Here is a 15,572-nt window from a genome sequence, read left to right as displayed (position 1 = left end):
AGCAGCCGGTCTGGGGGGTGTCAACTGTTTCAGACAGATGGCACCTATGGACTGAGCTTGACTCCTGAGCCTGTTCAATATTTCAGCTGTCATTGCATGGCATATATTTACATTATTTGATTACTAACAATTTAAACATTAGTATTACTAAGATTTCCTACTTCAACATCCAATTTACCTTTATACGGCCATTATTAATTCAGGAGACCCCAAGCCCCCGCTCCTCCTCACTGCAGGGTGTGTATGCAGTAGTGGTTGCACACTCAAGACTTTGAATGGTGAGGCAGAGTGCATGTTTGTATGCCACTCCATTTAAAAGGTGCTGTCCAACCAAAATTATCCCCTATTCACAGGATGAGGGATATCAGACTGATCAGTGGAGATCCAACTGCTGGGACCACCACCTATCCCAAAAAAAGCCGTTGCACAGACAAGCTACAGCTCCATTCATTTCAGTGGGACTGCCGGGGAAGAGCGTGAGCTTGAACTTGATCATCTTCTATGGCCTCATTGAAATAAACAGTGAAGCAGCACACATGTAACCGCTACTCCAATCATTCAAGGACGCCCTTCTCAGAATACAATGTCTTGTGGATAAGAGCTAATTTATTTTGTAGGTCAAAATCTTTTTTTTTTTTTTTTTTTTATAAACATCTGCTTTGACAGAAGTAGACTGGCTTAGGTATTGAAGTGAGCCAGTCAGCCAATCCCCTGCAAGCACATCAACAACTGGAGTAGGGGCGGAGCTCTATGTCACTGGACCACAGGATAACTTGCTAAGACCCCTCCCTGCCAGTGTGGAGAACAGGACTCCAGCGCCCCGCTCTCCTGTCACTACAGGGGTCGCTTGCAGAAGTGACAAATACTCAGGCAGGTGTGCCACTCGGGTACTTTGCAATCCCACTGAAAGTGAATGGAGCTATGGTGCAACCAGCACTCTATTCAGTCTCCTCCTCAGGCCTTAGTCAGACGGACGTTTTTTCGCGCGATTTGCGGATCGCATGACGGATGCGCATCCGGAAATCGTGTGACCGGTGCCCGAAAATCGCCTGAAAATCTGCTCCTAGCCGCGTTTCATTAGAAACGGGCCGGAGCTGTCCAGTGCATTGCATTCAATGGAGCGGCAATACAGCCCGCTCCATTGAAAGCAATGCGCTGCGGGCGAGTGTGGGATGAATTGTCGGGAAGGGCTTAAATATATAAGCCCTTCCCTGCAATTCATCCAGAAATGTGTTAAAATAAAGAATATATATACTTACCTGCTCCCGGCAGCCGGAGTTCCGCGCGGCCGGCCTGCAGTGGGTGTGAAGGGGGTGTGAGTCAGACCTGCCCCCTGATTGGCTCAGCGCTGAGCCAATCAGGGGGCAGGTCTGACTCACACCACCTTCACACCCACTGCAGGCCGGCCGCGGGGAACTCCGGCTGCCGGGAGCAGGCGAGTATGTATATATTTTTTATTTTAACACTTTTCTGGATGAATTGCAGGGAAGGGCTTATATATTTAAGCCCTTCCCGACAATTCATCCCGCGCTCGCCGGCAGCCCATTGCTTTCAATGGAGTCGGCTGTATTGCCGGCTCCATTGAATTCAATGGGCAAACATCGTTCTTCTCTGCCACAGCTGTTACAGCTGTGGCAGAGAAGAATGATTTGTCTTCTATATGTTCTCAATGGGGTCGGCGCTGCTGCCGCCGGCCCCATTGAGCGCATATAGAGAAGAGAACAGGAATCGCAGATCGCACATAGGTGCGATCTGCGATTTCTGTTCTATAATTTATCGGACGAGCGCATAAAAAGCGCTCATGTGTCCGATACCATTGCAAAGCAATGGTTTTATAAAATCGCCGGACGCATGCTCAAATCGCGGCAAAAAACGCCCGTCTGACTAAGGCCTCACTGCGTAGGCTGCAGGATAGTGGATAACTTGATATTATTGCTCTTTAGCTTCTAAAGTCCGGACTATCGTTTTAATCCCCGATATATATTTAACAATAAAGATGGCGCCAGGTTCTACATCCTTCATTATTCAGATGAGGCGGGGCTCACACGATCGTATGCGTAAACCCCCGTGCAACTCGCGCGGGGCGTTACTGCTGTGGAGCTGGCCTATCGCCGCATATGCCAGCGATATTATATCTCACGTACACAGTCATGCACAGTCTTTCTTTCATTTATTTTTTAGTTTAAATTCCCCACGCTACGCTGCCCATATGCAATGAGCTCTCGCACGTGTAATAAGCGGCAAAATAGAATGTGCCGCGTACTTTGGTGTTTGCGTATTATGCAATGTATACACGCAAATGTGAGCGGAACAGAGCAAGGCAATTTGATTGCCTCAGAATTACCGCGTTACACGAGGTAAACTTACGCTTGTACGAGCCAGCCCCGATACGTCAACACAAAAGTAGTCATGTATGATTCTAATGATTAGAAATGTAAGGGACTGTCATTTGTTTATGGATCGTATAAGATTCAGCATAAACACAAGAAAACACTATTTATACACAAGTCAAGGAGGACAAAATAATAATTTTAAGTTCAAAAGTTAAACTGAATGTTTTCTATTATACGTGAAGCAATTGTCAGGAACAGCAGAAAAATCTCAACTGCAAAGGCCAACTGTTACAAAAGCCGCAGGGGACCCATCTTATCACATGCTTCCTGAATCAGCAGCTCTTGTGGACATGTGCGCTGCACCGACTCCAACCCGGTGGGTGAGGAGCTTGTGGCATGTGGAAAGAAAATGACAAGACCCCTGCAAAACCAACAAACTAGACACTTAGGCTTTCTTCTGCTAATAAATGTATATATTCTGCTATACATAAATATATATTTATAGCAGAAAAGAGCTGAATGTTTAGTTTGTTGGTTTAGCAAGCTATTATATATATAGCAGTAAAACAAGACTGAGTGCTTAGCCTGCGTCAGGTTTCTCTGCAGTGAGTAAAGCCGTCTCCGGAACGTCTTATAATGTACAATATTATTTCCATAACCTCCATCCAGTTCTATGGGAGTTAAGGAAAACACACAGCACAGCCAGTTCGTCTGTTTTCACAATCCCAACCACTAGTGGCCGTGGCACGGGGCTGGTATTTCCATCTCAGCTATGCTTTAACCCTCTTCCCTGTAGCAGTAAATCTGGGCTCCGCAGATGTGAGCATGTAGGTTAGTTAATAGAACCAGCAGAACGGCTATCCTGGGGTGCGTTCACACGTGGTGGAAATGCTGCGGATTTCTTGTGGAATTTCCGTAGAGTCCACAGCAAAACTAGAGGGAAGAGTGAGCTTATTCACAGGGGCCAGAATCTCCAACAAGTTCTGTGCATTGCGAGATGCACAAATACGAATCTCCATTCTTTCGAATGGACTTCTTTACATGAGTGGGGTTTTTTGTCTTTTTTTTTTTTAACACACACAAAAAAAAAAAAAAAAAAGCGCCTTGCATCGGCATGAAAAATGCAAATTGGTACGCGCTATATCGCGCTCGCCCGTGTACATGTAAAGTGGCAGCAAAAAAACTTTGCAGCGGTTTTTCCTCTACATGTAAACAGGATTTCTATAGCAGACCGCATACCTCTCGGGATCTGCCGAGTGCATCCCATCTTGCGATCCAGCGCGCATGCGCAGTGTAGCGCATGACATGCCAGCAGTGGGGGAATGACGGCGGAAGTATAGCGTAACAGCTGTGGGAAATCCGGCCATGGGAATTAGGCCTAAAAGCAAATCCTGTCCACATATAGGGGGAAAAAAATGCTGCAGATTTCCTGCTATAACTGTACAATAACTCTAACCTGCGGTTTTGCTACATTTCCCCTGCGAAAATTTGACAGTGTTTTCGCAATGTGTGAATGCAACTTTAGGCCGGATGCCCACGAACGGATAATTGCTGCGGGATTTGCGTTCAGACACTCGCCACAACAGCAGTCCATAAACATGCTATGTTAACAGATTCTCCCTTCCCCACAAGCAGAAATCAACTGTGATTTTCCGCTCGTGGGGGAGAATCGCAGAATGTTCTATTCATTGTGGAAAAATCGCAGTCAATGGAAGCCGTCCGTCCCGCGATACTCCACGCTGTTTGCACAGCTGAAGTATCGTGGAAAAATCGCGTCACCGCCCAGCGCAGGCGCATCTCTGGATCTGGAGAGGAGAGTATGGTGTCTAAGGGGGGCGCCGGGTCTGACTTCGGTGCAAGATTTTGCAGGCGGAATCCAACTCGGCCGTGGGCATGAGGTCTTAGGCCTCATTCAGACGAACGCTGTTAGTGCACAAAACATGCTTCTAATAGGAACCAATAGGTTCCGAGAGGAGTTCACATGAGAGAATATTAGGCACGCTGAATCGGCGCACCTAACAAAAGATAGGATGTGCGAGTGCAAACACGCATGTTGGCTCCAAGGTGCGCTTAACGATGGGACGTCCTATTTTTGCTGCATGCTTTCCATGGGCTCCTATCAGCATGCACCTCGGATCGTGTGAGCGGGCTACTTCAAGTAGCCCTTCACGGGATCTTTACAGCACTAAAGTCGCCACTCACGGCTATAGTGTGCTAAAACAGCGCTCATCCGAATAGCGCCTTAAAGAGGTTTTCGAGTAAAAAAAAGATACTTAACATGTACCCCTAGAGCTTTTCTGGTGTACGTGTGAAGCAGACATCACCACTGTGATGTGAACAAAGCCTTACATGTAAAAGTAGTTACATTACCAGTTTACATTCTACAGTCTCTACATTACAGCTACCTGCAAACGCTAGTAGGGGGAGCGGAGACCCTGACTACATACCAATATACTTTAATCGTAATGGGGCTGATCTCCAGGCTGGACAGCACAGGAAACAAAGCGCTGTCCATATTGTAGTGGCCCAGTTTGGTACTGCAGGCATAGCTTTCACTAGATTCAGTGGGAGCTATGCCTATAATACCAAACCGGTGTGCTTCAAGGCTGGCAGTGCCATCTGCTTCTAGTGCTGTCCGCATTGAAAGTAGGTACAGGGATCAGCTGAATGCTCAGGATGCCAAGAGGTGGACCCCCGCCAATCAACTATCGATAACCTAACCTAAGGAGAGGTCATCAATAGTAAAAGTCCCAGACAGTCCCTTTAGTAATTCCAGAGGGTGGAATACCTCCACTTGCTCCCTCTAGTGGTAGGAGTGGGCAAACGTTATGTTTTACATCCATTTCTATGCAGCAGAGCGCCAAGCTAGAAAAATCACTTGGGCGTCTTTGGCTCAAGCCTAAACATTTGGCAGCCAAATAGCATTTTTGATCGCATTATCAACCATTTTACTCACCATAGACAGCGTTTATCTGTCTGGTGTCCAGCCAATTACCATACTGGGTCATTCCAGGACAAATCACCCAAAGGGTAACAACACTCATCCATCTCTGATATTTACCAAACTTTTCACATTAGTTCATTACTAGAATGTATACAAAACCTCAGGTTTTCAGACCCATCTGGTTATAGGGGTCAAGAAATGCAGATAGGTCAATTTTCCAAAGGTCACCGAGAACCACAATTTTTGATAATTCAGATCTTGGAAACTTGTGTGTAGAAAGATGTGCGAGGTGTGATTCTGTTTGTAACAACATGTGGATTGTGACATTTTTGTAACACTAAATTCCAAAACCAGTTAAATTGAAACAAAAGTTCCAGAGAGAAGCTGAAAAAAAAAGTAGTATACACATCTCATACATTGAAGTTGAGTCCCATTATTCTAACCACCAGCTAATATCCAGAGTATCAGACAGCAGCTACAAGGGCTGGGAATGGCCCAGTAAGGTATCCGAACACTTAGGGTAATGTACAAGATTAGTTTTTTTATTTATACAACATTTACATAGATTTCTAACCTTCCGTTTGTCAATATGGGGTATTAAAGGAGTTTTCCAGGGAGAATACTAGAATACTACTGCTGACCTATACTCAGGATGTCATAAATAGTTGATCGGCTGGGGTCCGTCGCTCGGGACCCCAACCAATCAGCTGAGCGGGCGCATGCTGTCAGTGCAATAAATACACAGAGGTCGGAGTGTAAGCCTTCGCTCAGATCTTAATGTAGTGTCCAGCGCTTTTAACTGCAGGCACGGCTCATATTGATTTCAATGACAGCCATGCCTGCAGTTACAAGCGCCGGACACTACACAGAGGTCGGCGCAGAGACTTCCATTGTTCCACCCAGACCTTTGTGTATTTAAGGCGGTGACAGCATGCGCCCGCGTCGGGGTCCCGAGCGATGGATCGCAGCCGATCAATAATATTTCCCAGGAAAACCCCTTTAAGTCCGGAATGATGGGGAAAAAAAAAACACGTGACTTTTTTTTAGTTTGCACAAGATCAGAACATAACAAAATGTAAGAGGAAAAATGGTCAGAAGACTTTTCAAATGTGATAGCTGATTAGATTGATATTACACAAATTTCAAACATTTCCCACAGCACCATATTTATCCTTTGCCAGTATCATTAATTATGCATTTTTACTGTCAGTAGGGGTCATTCACACGATCATACCAGCATGGCTGCATATGGCGCATTACAGCATCTCACACGCACACGGACATGCGCAGTGTGACTTTTTTTTAATTCCCCGTTTTGTCCTATAGCAGAGTTGCATACGTATCGTCACCTATACGCAGTGTATTGCGTATGGAGAACGTTGCATACCCTGCTCATACACAAGTATAGGGCTCTCGCTGTGTGATACGCAATGAAGTAGAGCAGGCTGCAATCTTTTTCATGTGCGTATCTACATGCAACATTTACACGCTAATGTGAACGGCTCGATGAAAGGCCATGTACTTTCATTGACTCCAATCACCGCATATCACACGGCCGTGCATCGTGTGCGTAATACACTACAAAATCACGGTCGTGTGAACGAGCCCTAAGAGGTCAAGAATTTGTTTTTCAAAAACTACAAAGAGCGTCTTCCTGAAAATTTGTGATAAGAAACTTCAATGTATGGACCATATACATGTCCTTGTGAAAATAAATAAATTATATATATTCTACACATACGCACACATTTTTTCTGTATTCTCTCTGAAGTGGCTCAGTTCCAAGAAAGAGAAAAAGAATATGCGTTTTTGCTCCAATTTTACTTTAACTTGTATTGGCATTAAAACGTTAGGAAAGATATGCTATGAAGAGAATGGGGCCTGGCACATCTTTCTGCGCCCAATAATGTCTGAGATAAGAGTTATCAAAAAATTATGGTTTTTGGTGAACTTCGGAAAATTGCCCCTCTGTGTGTCTTGACCCATGACCAACAAGTCTGAAAACAGATTTTTAGAGACCTTCTATAAAACAAATGACCATTTGGGTGATCTGTCATGGAACGACCCTACTATAGAATGCATTAGACTGTATACAACTGTCCCAAACATGTGTTATGTTCAGATGGGTTTTGAGCTACTTGGTGTAAATAATGTTCTCATCTACTGACAGCAAGCAGAGTTCTTAAAAATGATGAAGAATTAAAATACAAAGTATATTAAAACATATATAAAACTTCTCTCTTTGCAGTTAAGCTTTGTTTATATAAAAGGATGCCTGCCCTCCAGCTGAAAAGGATATTTGTGAGAAGACCCATCAGCTGCTCTCACCAATCATCAGCACTTCTGAGAACGCTACCAGCTAGCGGGAAGCAGCTGACACCTAACAATCGTCCCCCCAAATGTCCTTTTCAGCTGGATGCCAGGCACAGGATATTACTTCTCACAAACTGATTTTGAGAGATCTTATTCATACGTGTATCCCAGAGATGCCCATGTTTAACCTCTTAACACCATGTGCCATACATTCACAGCGCTGGCACCATCACATAGCTAGTGCAAAGCGCTGTATGTATAGCATGCGCATGGTGCAGCCACAGAAGAACTCTGAACCCAGCTATTTAACCCGTAGGATGCAAAGGTGTGGTAATAAAGGAAACATAATACACTGTAGTATTTAAGTATTAGGGTGACTACTCACTCCATTTTTGTTTACTGCGAAATCCGCAGCGTTTTTTTTTCTGCATGGGGTCTATGGGACTTGTAATGTTAAAATTGCGATTCATGGTAAATTGCGATTTTAACATTACAAGTCCCATAGACCCCTGCAGAAAATAAAAAGCGCTGCAAATTTTGCAGTGAAAAAAAACTGTAGTGGGTAGTCACCCTTACAATGCATCATTAAAGGGGTTGTCTCGCGGCAGCAAGTGGGGTTCAGCACTTCTGTATGGCCATATTAATGCACTTTGTAATATACATCGTGCATTAAATATGAGCCATACAGAAGTTATTCACTTACCTGTTCCGTTGCTAGCGTCCCCGTCTCCATGGCTCCGTCTAACTTCAGCATCTAATCGCCCGATTAGACGCGCTTGCGCAGAAGGGTCTTCTGCCTTTGGGCCTGCCCAGCAGCAGCGGCGTTCTGGCTCCGCCCCCTTCTACACGTCATCGCGTAGCTCCGCCCCGTCACGTGTGCTGATTCCAGCCTCCTGATTGGCTGGAATCGGCACACATGACGGGGCGGAGCTACGCGATGATGCGCAGAAGGGGGCGGAGCCAGAACGCCGCTCGTGCCAGACCGAGTCGATGGCAGAAGACCCTTCTGCGCAATCGCGTCTAATCGGGCGATTAGACACTGAAGTTAGACGGAGCCATGGAGACGGGGACGCCAGCGCAGGGAAGGTAAGTGAATAACTTCTGTATGGCTCATATTTAATGCACGATGTATATTACAAAGTGCATTAATATGGCCATACAGAAGTGCTGAACCCCACTTGCTGCCGCGAGACAACCCCTTTAAGTGATCAAATAACTGCATGTTCACCCTCCCCAAGTAGGGCTAGACTAGAAAAAAAAATAAAAATAGACATTTGAAAGACGCCATCATAAAAATATAACTCCTTTTTTAATTTTTTTTCCTCCCCTCACAAAATGCTTTATTATGGTTAAAAGCCAAAAATATTAAACAAGTCCACATAATTAGAATCCCTGTTCTCCCACAAAAAAACAAATACAAAAAGGTAATCAATACGTCCGATATACCCAAATGGTGCTAAATATAAAAATAGGTTAAGGCTATAAGAATGCAACAAAGGTAGCTGAAAAAAAAAAGTTCTAATATTTGGTATGGCCACAATCATACTGATCTGAAGAATAAAGGTTACTTATCTATGCCATACAGTCAATGCTGCAAAAGCTCAAAACTCAATAGCAGGAATGCTTTTTTTCTCATTCTGTCAAAAAAAAAAAAACTATTAAAAGTTTTTCAATACATTGTACAGCATCTTAATATGATGCCACTAAAAAATACAAATCATTTAAAAAAAATAAAAAAACACAAGCCTTCATATGGCAACATAGACAGAAAAATTAGGCCGAATCGATCCTGCAGCGGAATCCAACCTTGTGCCTGGCCAGGGACTCTGTGTACCTCTCCAGATCTGTATTGCGGACGGCACACATGTGCTGTACAGATTATGCTGTGTAGTCGCTAGGAAACGATGCGGAGTCTGAGATCTTTCCGCAATAATGATTGCGGAAGGGCCGCGGATGGGGCAGTTTCCATTGACTTCAATGGAAGCTATACGCACTGAAACCGAATATGCTGCAATTTTCCCTCCGCGAGCAGAAAATCGCTAACGATTTCCGCTCATGGACATGTAAAAGCGATTTTCCATAGCATGTTTATGGCCAGTATTCTCTACGGAATCCGGAGGTGGATGGCCCTGTGCAGGCGGCCTTAATAAGAGTTATGGCTCTTAGAATGCAGCTATTGAAAGAGAAAAAAAAAAACATTTGTCCTTCAACTTAAAAAAATTAGGTTTCCCTTGGCCACAGGGATGAAATCGTGATGATAAGCAACTATTCACAAATAATATGCCATTAGCTGTCAAGGTACAAACTAGGGGCCACACGGTGTCTATAATACCTTAGATTCAGCAGGATGGTGTGTGCCAAATTGAAAAAAGGGTTTTCGAGACTTAACACTGTTGAAGGGCACCCAAGTGCGACCACCAACAGCCCGACTGCCAGGACTCAAAGATACCCAGAAGGTAGAGCTGCAGCCACGTCACTACAGGCACATCTGCTCTCCTCCATGTACTACACCTGCTCCCCAGCAGCATGACCTGCATGCCTATGGCCGGTCCTGTGTCAGCTACCGACTGCTTCAGACTCTCCCCTATTCCACACTGACGGCCTTACCAAAGAATAAGACATTAACGATAAATCCTTGGAAACCACTTTAATGATATGCTGCCAGCAAAGACAATCTCACTGACAACTCCATCTTGATATAATCATATCAGCACTACTTAAGCTCAAATCACTAGAAGATGATGATGCCAAAGCAGTCGGACAGACTGGCACTATGGGACACTGATTTAGGGCAGCATCCCATTAGGTTGCAGGCATCTCACCTGTCGGTAGACACTGTGTGAAGAAATGCTGTGGCTGAGATAGGAGGTTGGGTTGCTATGCAACAACAACACATCCCATGTTGCCATCGAGCTCTAACCTCGCTTATACTTCCACAAAAAAAAAAAAAAAAGACAAAAAGGCGGAAGAAAACTGAAAAAAAAATAAGAGCAAAACGGTTTTCTATATAATTAATACAGCTAATTTCAAGTGCTAAGTAGGTTTGCATTGTATCCATTATGGTAAAATGGTATAGTGCACCTTTAAGACATTTAATCTGTTCACAAAGAAGCCAGTGTATACCCTGCATTACAAGCCCGTGTCGGGTCCAGCACCTCAACACTATAGTAACGATGCTGGGAACTAGTGAGGCATGGCAATGCTCATGCCACACATAACATCCTATCAGTATGATGAAAGCCTCCGGAGCGCACACACCAGACTAGGCAGGTGGAGACAAGGCTGGCCATTTACGTAGAACAACCCACAGACAGCCAGGATAGACTGTGAGTCAGAAGAGGCTGAGAAATGAGATGTAAACACAGAAGAGAGGCAACGCAACAAGAACGTGTCACACAGACAGCTTGTACTGACAATTCTTCAGTGACACATGGCAACACAGACAGGAGCTGCTAATGACAGAGAGCTGAAGCGTCTACCGCCGGGACAACAATGCAGCAGTGAGATGATGTCACTACAGTAATCCATTGTGGACACTGGAAGTCAGCAGCTACAAGAGCAAAACGGGAACTAGCAATCTATAGACTCACACCATCGCATAACCCCATATGACCGAGAGGCCCAGCAATAAAAACTTTTATAGACATCATTAAAAAAAATAACCCAAAAGTCAGGCGCCAGTAGCTTATTTCCAGGTGCTCCAGCTATGTGGATTTGTACAGCCTAGGTATAAGGGGAGACTCGCAGATGAGCCATAAATTCCCAGATGAAACAATGCAGCATGCTGCGCCATTTCATCTGTGAATGCCAGACAGCCGAATGGAACAGATTATAGTGAACGGGTCTGTACTGCTCGGAACCAGTATCTGCTGGAAACAACACTTCTATTTTTTTTTCCATTGTTCAGCTCCTAGGACAGCGCCAAAAATTGGAGGAAATTGCATCGGTGTGAACATGCCCTAAGGAATGGCCTCATAAAAGCAGCCATCAATAAGGAGGCTGAGGGTTACATGTCAGGATGCTGGACTTTTACAATTCTCATTCCAGACTGATGCTGATAGTTTAGAACAAATTAGACATAAAGAGGAAACTAGTGAAAAAGCAGCTAATGTCCAGGCACACTAGTCAACGGGATGTATCTAGCCCCTTCTTACATCCAGTTATTGAAAGACTGGAGACATTTACAAAAATCACCAACACAAAGGAGATCAAAGACCAAGACAAGCACAAGACAGGTCTGGCTGGTGCGAATCTGATGGAAATGTCGTTAAATACCTAAAAAGCGTCACTGTATTTCCAGGAACAGAGCATTCATCACTGGAGAGTTGTATGTTTAGCGCATATGACAGCAAACTATAAAAGGTACACGCCAAACGTGATCATGGGGTTCCGTTAGTCACATGGAGGCCAAAAGTGTCCTTTTGGCCTCCGTCTCGCTAGGACCGCAAGAAGAAAAAAGAAAAGCATGTGGGTGACTGATTCTATTGTACAGTGCAATAAAACAAAGCCTAGACAGCACATCCAGCCTGAAGCTGTCGGGGCAGATGGACTCAATTTGATCAAAACATGCACCAAGAACTTCAATTTTAGAAGCACAGTAAATATATATCAGTAATGTAACTCAATTAATATATTCAATATTGGCCTTTTCATTGGAGTTGCAGAGTTATACATCGTGAAGATCAGCTTTTGTAGAGGCCACAGTAAAACGAACTTCACAGGCATCCGAATTGTAGATCTCAAGTGCTTACCATGATGTATTCATTAAATGGCTACCACTGTAACCTATGGGTAATAACTGCCACCATTCAACATACATCACAGCCTTCATTTTTCATATGCGTACAAAGCTTTTCCTCACTTACACACCAAATGTGAACAAACAATGATGCTAGCCGAGTCCAAGTACCCAGTAATTCCATGGGACTTTATCAAACCTGGGAAAGTAGGGGACAACAAATATGGCCTCCATTCCAGCTTTGGCTAACATATTACTACAAAACTACTCAGAAGTGACATTCTGGGTTCTAGGAAAGCTGGGGGAGGTCAGCCGTGGCAGCAGTGATGGTTACATCACACTGCAGTAACAGCAGAGAACACAATTATTGCACTTTGTCGGTAGGTGCCGAGTAACCAACATATCTACTAAACTGTCATGATCAAGTGTAAGACCCCATAACATCCAGTAGGAGAACATCTGGAGAAGGTGGACAAGCCCAGCCTGACCTGGGAGTACTAAGAAACAACCTGCGGGCAGCAGAGTTCACTTATCATACAAGAGACTCCCAGTGAGTGACATTGCTGCTTATCAAAGGGGCAGTCCATCTTCAGTAAGAGCTCGTTCACATTAGCGTTTCCGTTTTCCATTCTTGCTGCTCTGTCAGAAGAGCAGTAAAACAGAAACCCACTTCCATGTCACTCCTCATTGACTTCCCTGGGATCTTCCGAGCTTCAGTTATGCTCAGTTCGGTTCAGTCTGCTTTCCATTTATTTTTTTTCAAAAGAAAAAAAAAATAGCGCAGACTGCAGCACTTTCTTCCGCTATAAAAAAAGAAAAAGTGAATGGAAAGGACTTTTTAAAAAAAAAACACAGTCAATGGGGAACGGAACAGAAAGGTTTCCATTTGGTTCTATTTTTCTGTTGTCTGTTTAACTGAGCTGTTCTTACATGAGCGAGGGCAGAAGGTAAGAGACAAAAGACACAATGTATCAGTGAAAAATGGATGGAAACGTTCTTTTTGACACATTATCAGATCTGTTAAAAAAAAAAACAGAAACTATGGTTTCCATTTGGGTCAGTTTTGAATCACTTTTCTTCTGCCGAGTTCACACTAACGCTTTTGCTTCCTGACTGGCCGATCCGTCGAGGGAGCCGCCAGACGGGAAGAAAGCATGGCAGTTTTCTGCCCATAGAAACGCATTGAAACTTTTGAGTCTTCTATTTCAATCTGTCATTTCTTCCCTGCGCTCCGGGTTTTGTTTCTTTTTTGCACTGTAACAAAAGCGCCGACTGCGGGACTTTGGTTTCCAGTTTTTTTAAAAATGTAAGAACAATTGATTTTTTTTCTTTTTTATAATGGGAAAAAAAATGCAAGCAATCCGATTCACTTCAGTTTTTTGTAAATCAGGATACAAACACCCCAACAGCACTAGTGTGAACTTAGTCTTATACGGTTCATTTCCTAAAACCCAGAAAAAGCAAACCGTGTGATGTAACCGAGCCGCGACCAGCATCCGGTGGCAGACTGGCCGCCCCAGCAATGACCTCTCCAGCTGTCTTATAGTATCTGTACGTGACCCCGCAGGGGTTTCCACCATCTATCCATCCATCCCCACCCCCGGTTAGGACACCGTTCAGACCTAACAGGTGCCCCCACCAGTGCCACCCACGGACTCCGCAGGTGCAGGCATCACCCCCTATATGCCCCCACCAGTGCCACCATCACCCTCTACCTGCCCACAGCCCCCACAGGACAGGGGCACAGTGCCACCCATGGACCCACCAGGTGCCAGCATTACCCTCTACATGCTCCCACCAGTGCCACCTACGGACTCACCAGGTGCCATCACCACCACCTACATGCCCCCACTGGTGCCACCCACGGACTCACCCCCTACATGCCCCCAGACACAAGGTGGCGGCATCACCCCCTACATGCCCCAGCAGAGGGGCACAATGCCCCCCACAGACTCACCAGGTGGCGGCATCACCCCCTACATGCCCCCAGCACAGGGGCACAGTACCACCCACAGACTCACCAGGTGGCGGCATCACCCCCTACATGCTCCCAGCACAGGGGCACAGTACCACCCACAGACTCACCAGGTGGCGGCATCACCCCCTACATGCTCCCAGCACAGGGGCACAGTGCCACCCACAGACTCACCAGGTGCAGGCATCACCCCCTCCATGCCCCCACCAGTGCCACCATCACCCCCTTCATGCCCACAGCCCCCCCAGCACAGGGGCACAGTTCCACCCACCGACTCACCAGGTGCCGGCATCCCTCCCTACATGCCCCCACCAGTGCACCCACGGACTCACCAGGGAGAAGAGGTTAGAGTGACAGTCCTCCAGGCTCGCCCCGTTGGCTGCCCAGTTCGCCGCCGCAGTCATGATCCTCCCGGTGCCTGGCTACCAGCGCTGGGCATGTCTGAGGGCTAAATCCTGGGTCCGATGCAAGCGAGGAGCCGCAGAGCAGGCCCGATCCTTCCTCCGCGGGATGACGAGTCACAGCCGCCGGCTACCCACCAGCATGTCCCGGGGAGGACCGGCCCGCTAATCCGGCGCGGAGCAATGAGTCACCCGTGTGGGGGAGGGGCGGCCTGGTGGGCTGTGAGAGGAAGAGGAGGGGAAGGAAGCGCTCGGCCTCCCCCCGCTCTCAGGGAATGTAATGCCAGTCCGGGAGGCTGCGCCGGGCCAGGGCGCCGGGCTGGAGCGCGCCCGCCGGGGGCCCCAAGGCAGGCCTCACCCGGGCACAAGGCCGCAGTCACCCGGGGGCTCCTCTCTGCGGGCGGCGGGAGGCACACAGTAATCAGGGCTGAGGGGGAGACCGCCCCGTGTCACAGTAGGAGGCCTCAGGGCCTAGTCCGGCAGCGTCCTCCCTCGGTGCCAGCAGACCCGGGCCTTCCGTGCGGCCTGTACTCGGCCGCCTCCCCGGGGGCTCGGTGGACGGCTCGGCTCCTGGGCTTCTCCCGCCGCTCGTCTCCCTCACACACACTGACCAGAGCTTCGCCTCTCTGACAGCAGCAATGGCGTCCGGCCGCGACAACACGGACTCTGGTTGGACGACCGCATTCACGTGACGGGGCGGCGAAGTGGAGGGGGGGGATCCGAGCTCCCGCTGTGTCTCTCGCAGGCCTCGCGCCTGTCTGTCCCTTGCGGCGCCGCCAGAGGTCGCTGTGTGCATGGGAATCCTGAGCGCTCGATTGGAGGCTATTAATAATAGGATTGTCAGCGCCGCTATTGTTGTCGGAGCGCT

At 46.7% G+C, this 15,572-nt stretch overlaps 1 protein-coding gene across 1 annotated transcript in view; it reads right to left on the bottom strand.

Moving 5' to 3' along the window:
- MED13L (mediator complex subunit 13L) overlaps positions 1–15,361 on the bottom strand; it is a 131,078-nt gene extending 115,717 nt beyond the window's left edge. The window contains exon 1 of the mRNA XM_066603830.1: positions 14,636–15,361. Coding sequence (XP_066459927.1) covers positions 14,636–14,707 — 72 coding nt within the window. The 5' untranslated portion in view covers positions 14,708–15,361. The remainder of the gene's footprint in view (positions 1–14,635) is intronic.
- Between the last annotated feature and the right edge of the window lie 211 nt (positions 15,362–15,572).

The sequence above is a fragment of the Eleutherodactylus coqui genome, chromosome 5 (assembly GCF_035609145.1).
Source record: "Eleutherodactylus coqui strain aEleCoq1 chromosome 5, aEleCoq1.hap1, whole genome shotgun sequence".
Taxonomy (NCBI): Eukaryota; Metazoa; Chordata; class Amphibia; order Anura; family Eleutherodactylidae; genus Eleutherodactylus; species Eleutherodactylus coqui.
Note: the sequence above shows the minus strand (reverse complement) of the source record. Positions and strands in the feature narration are given on the sequence as shown.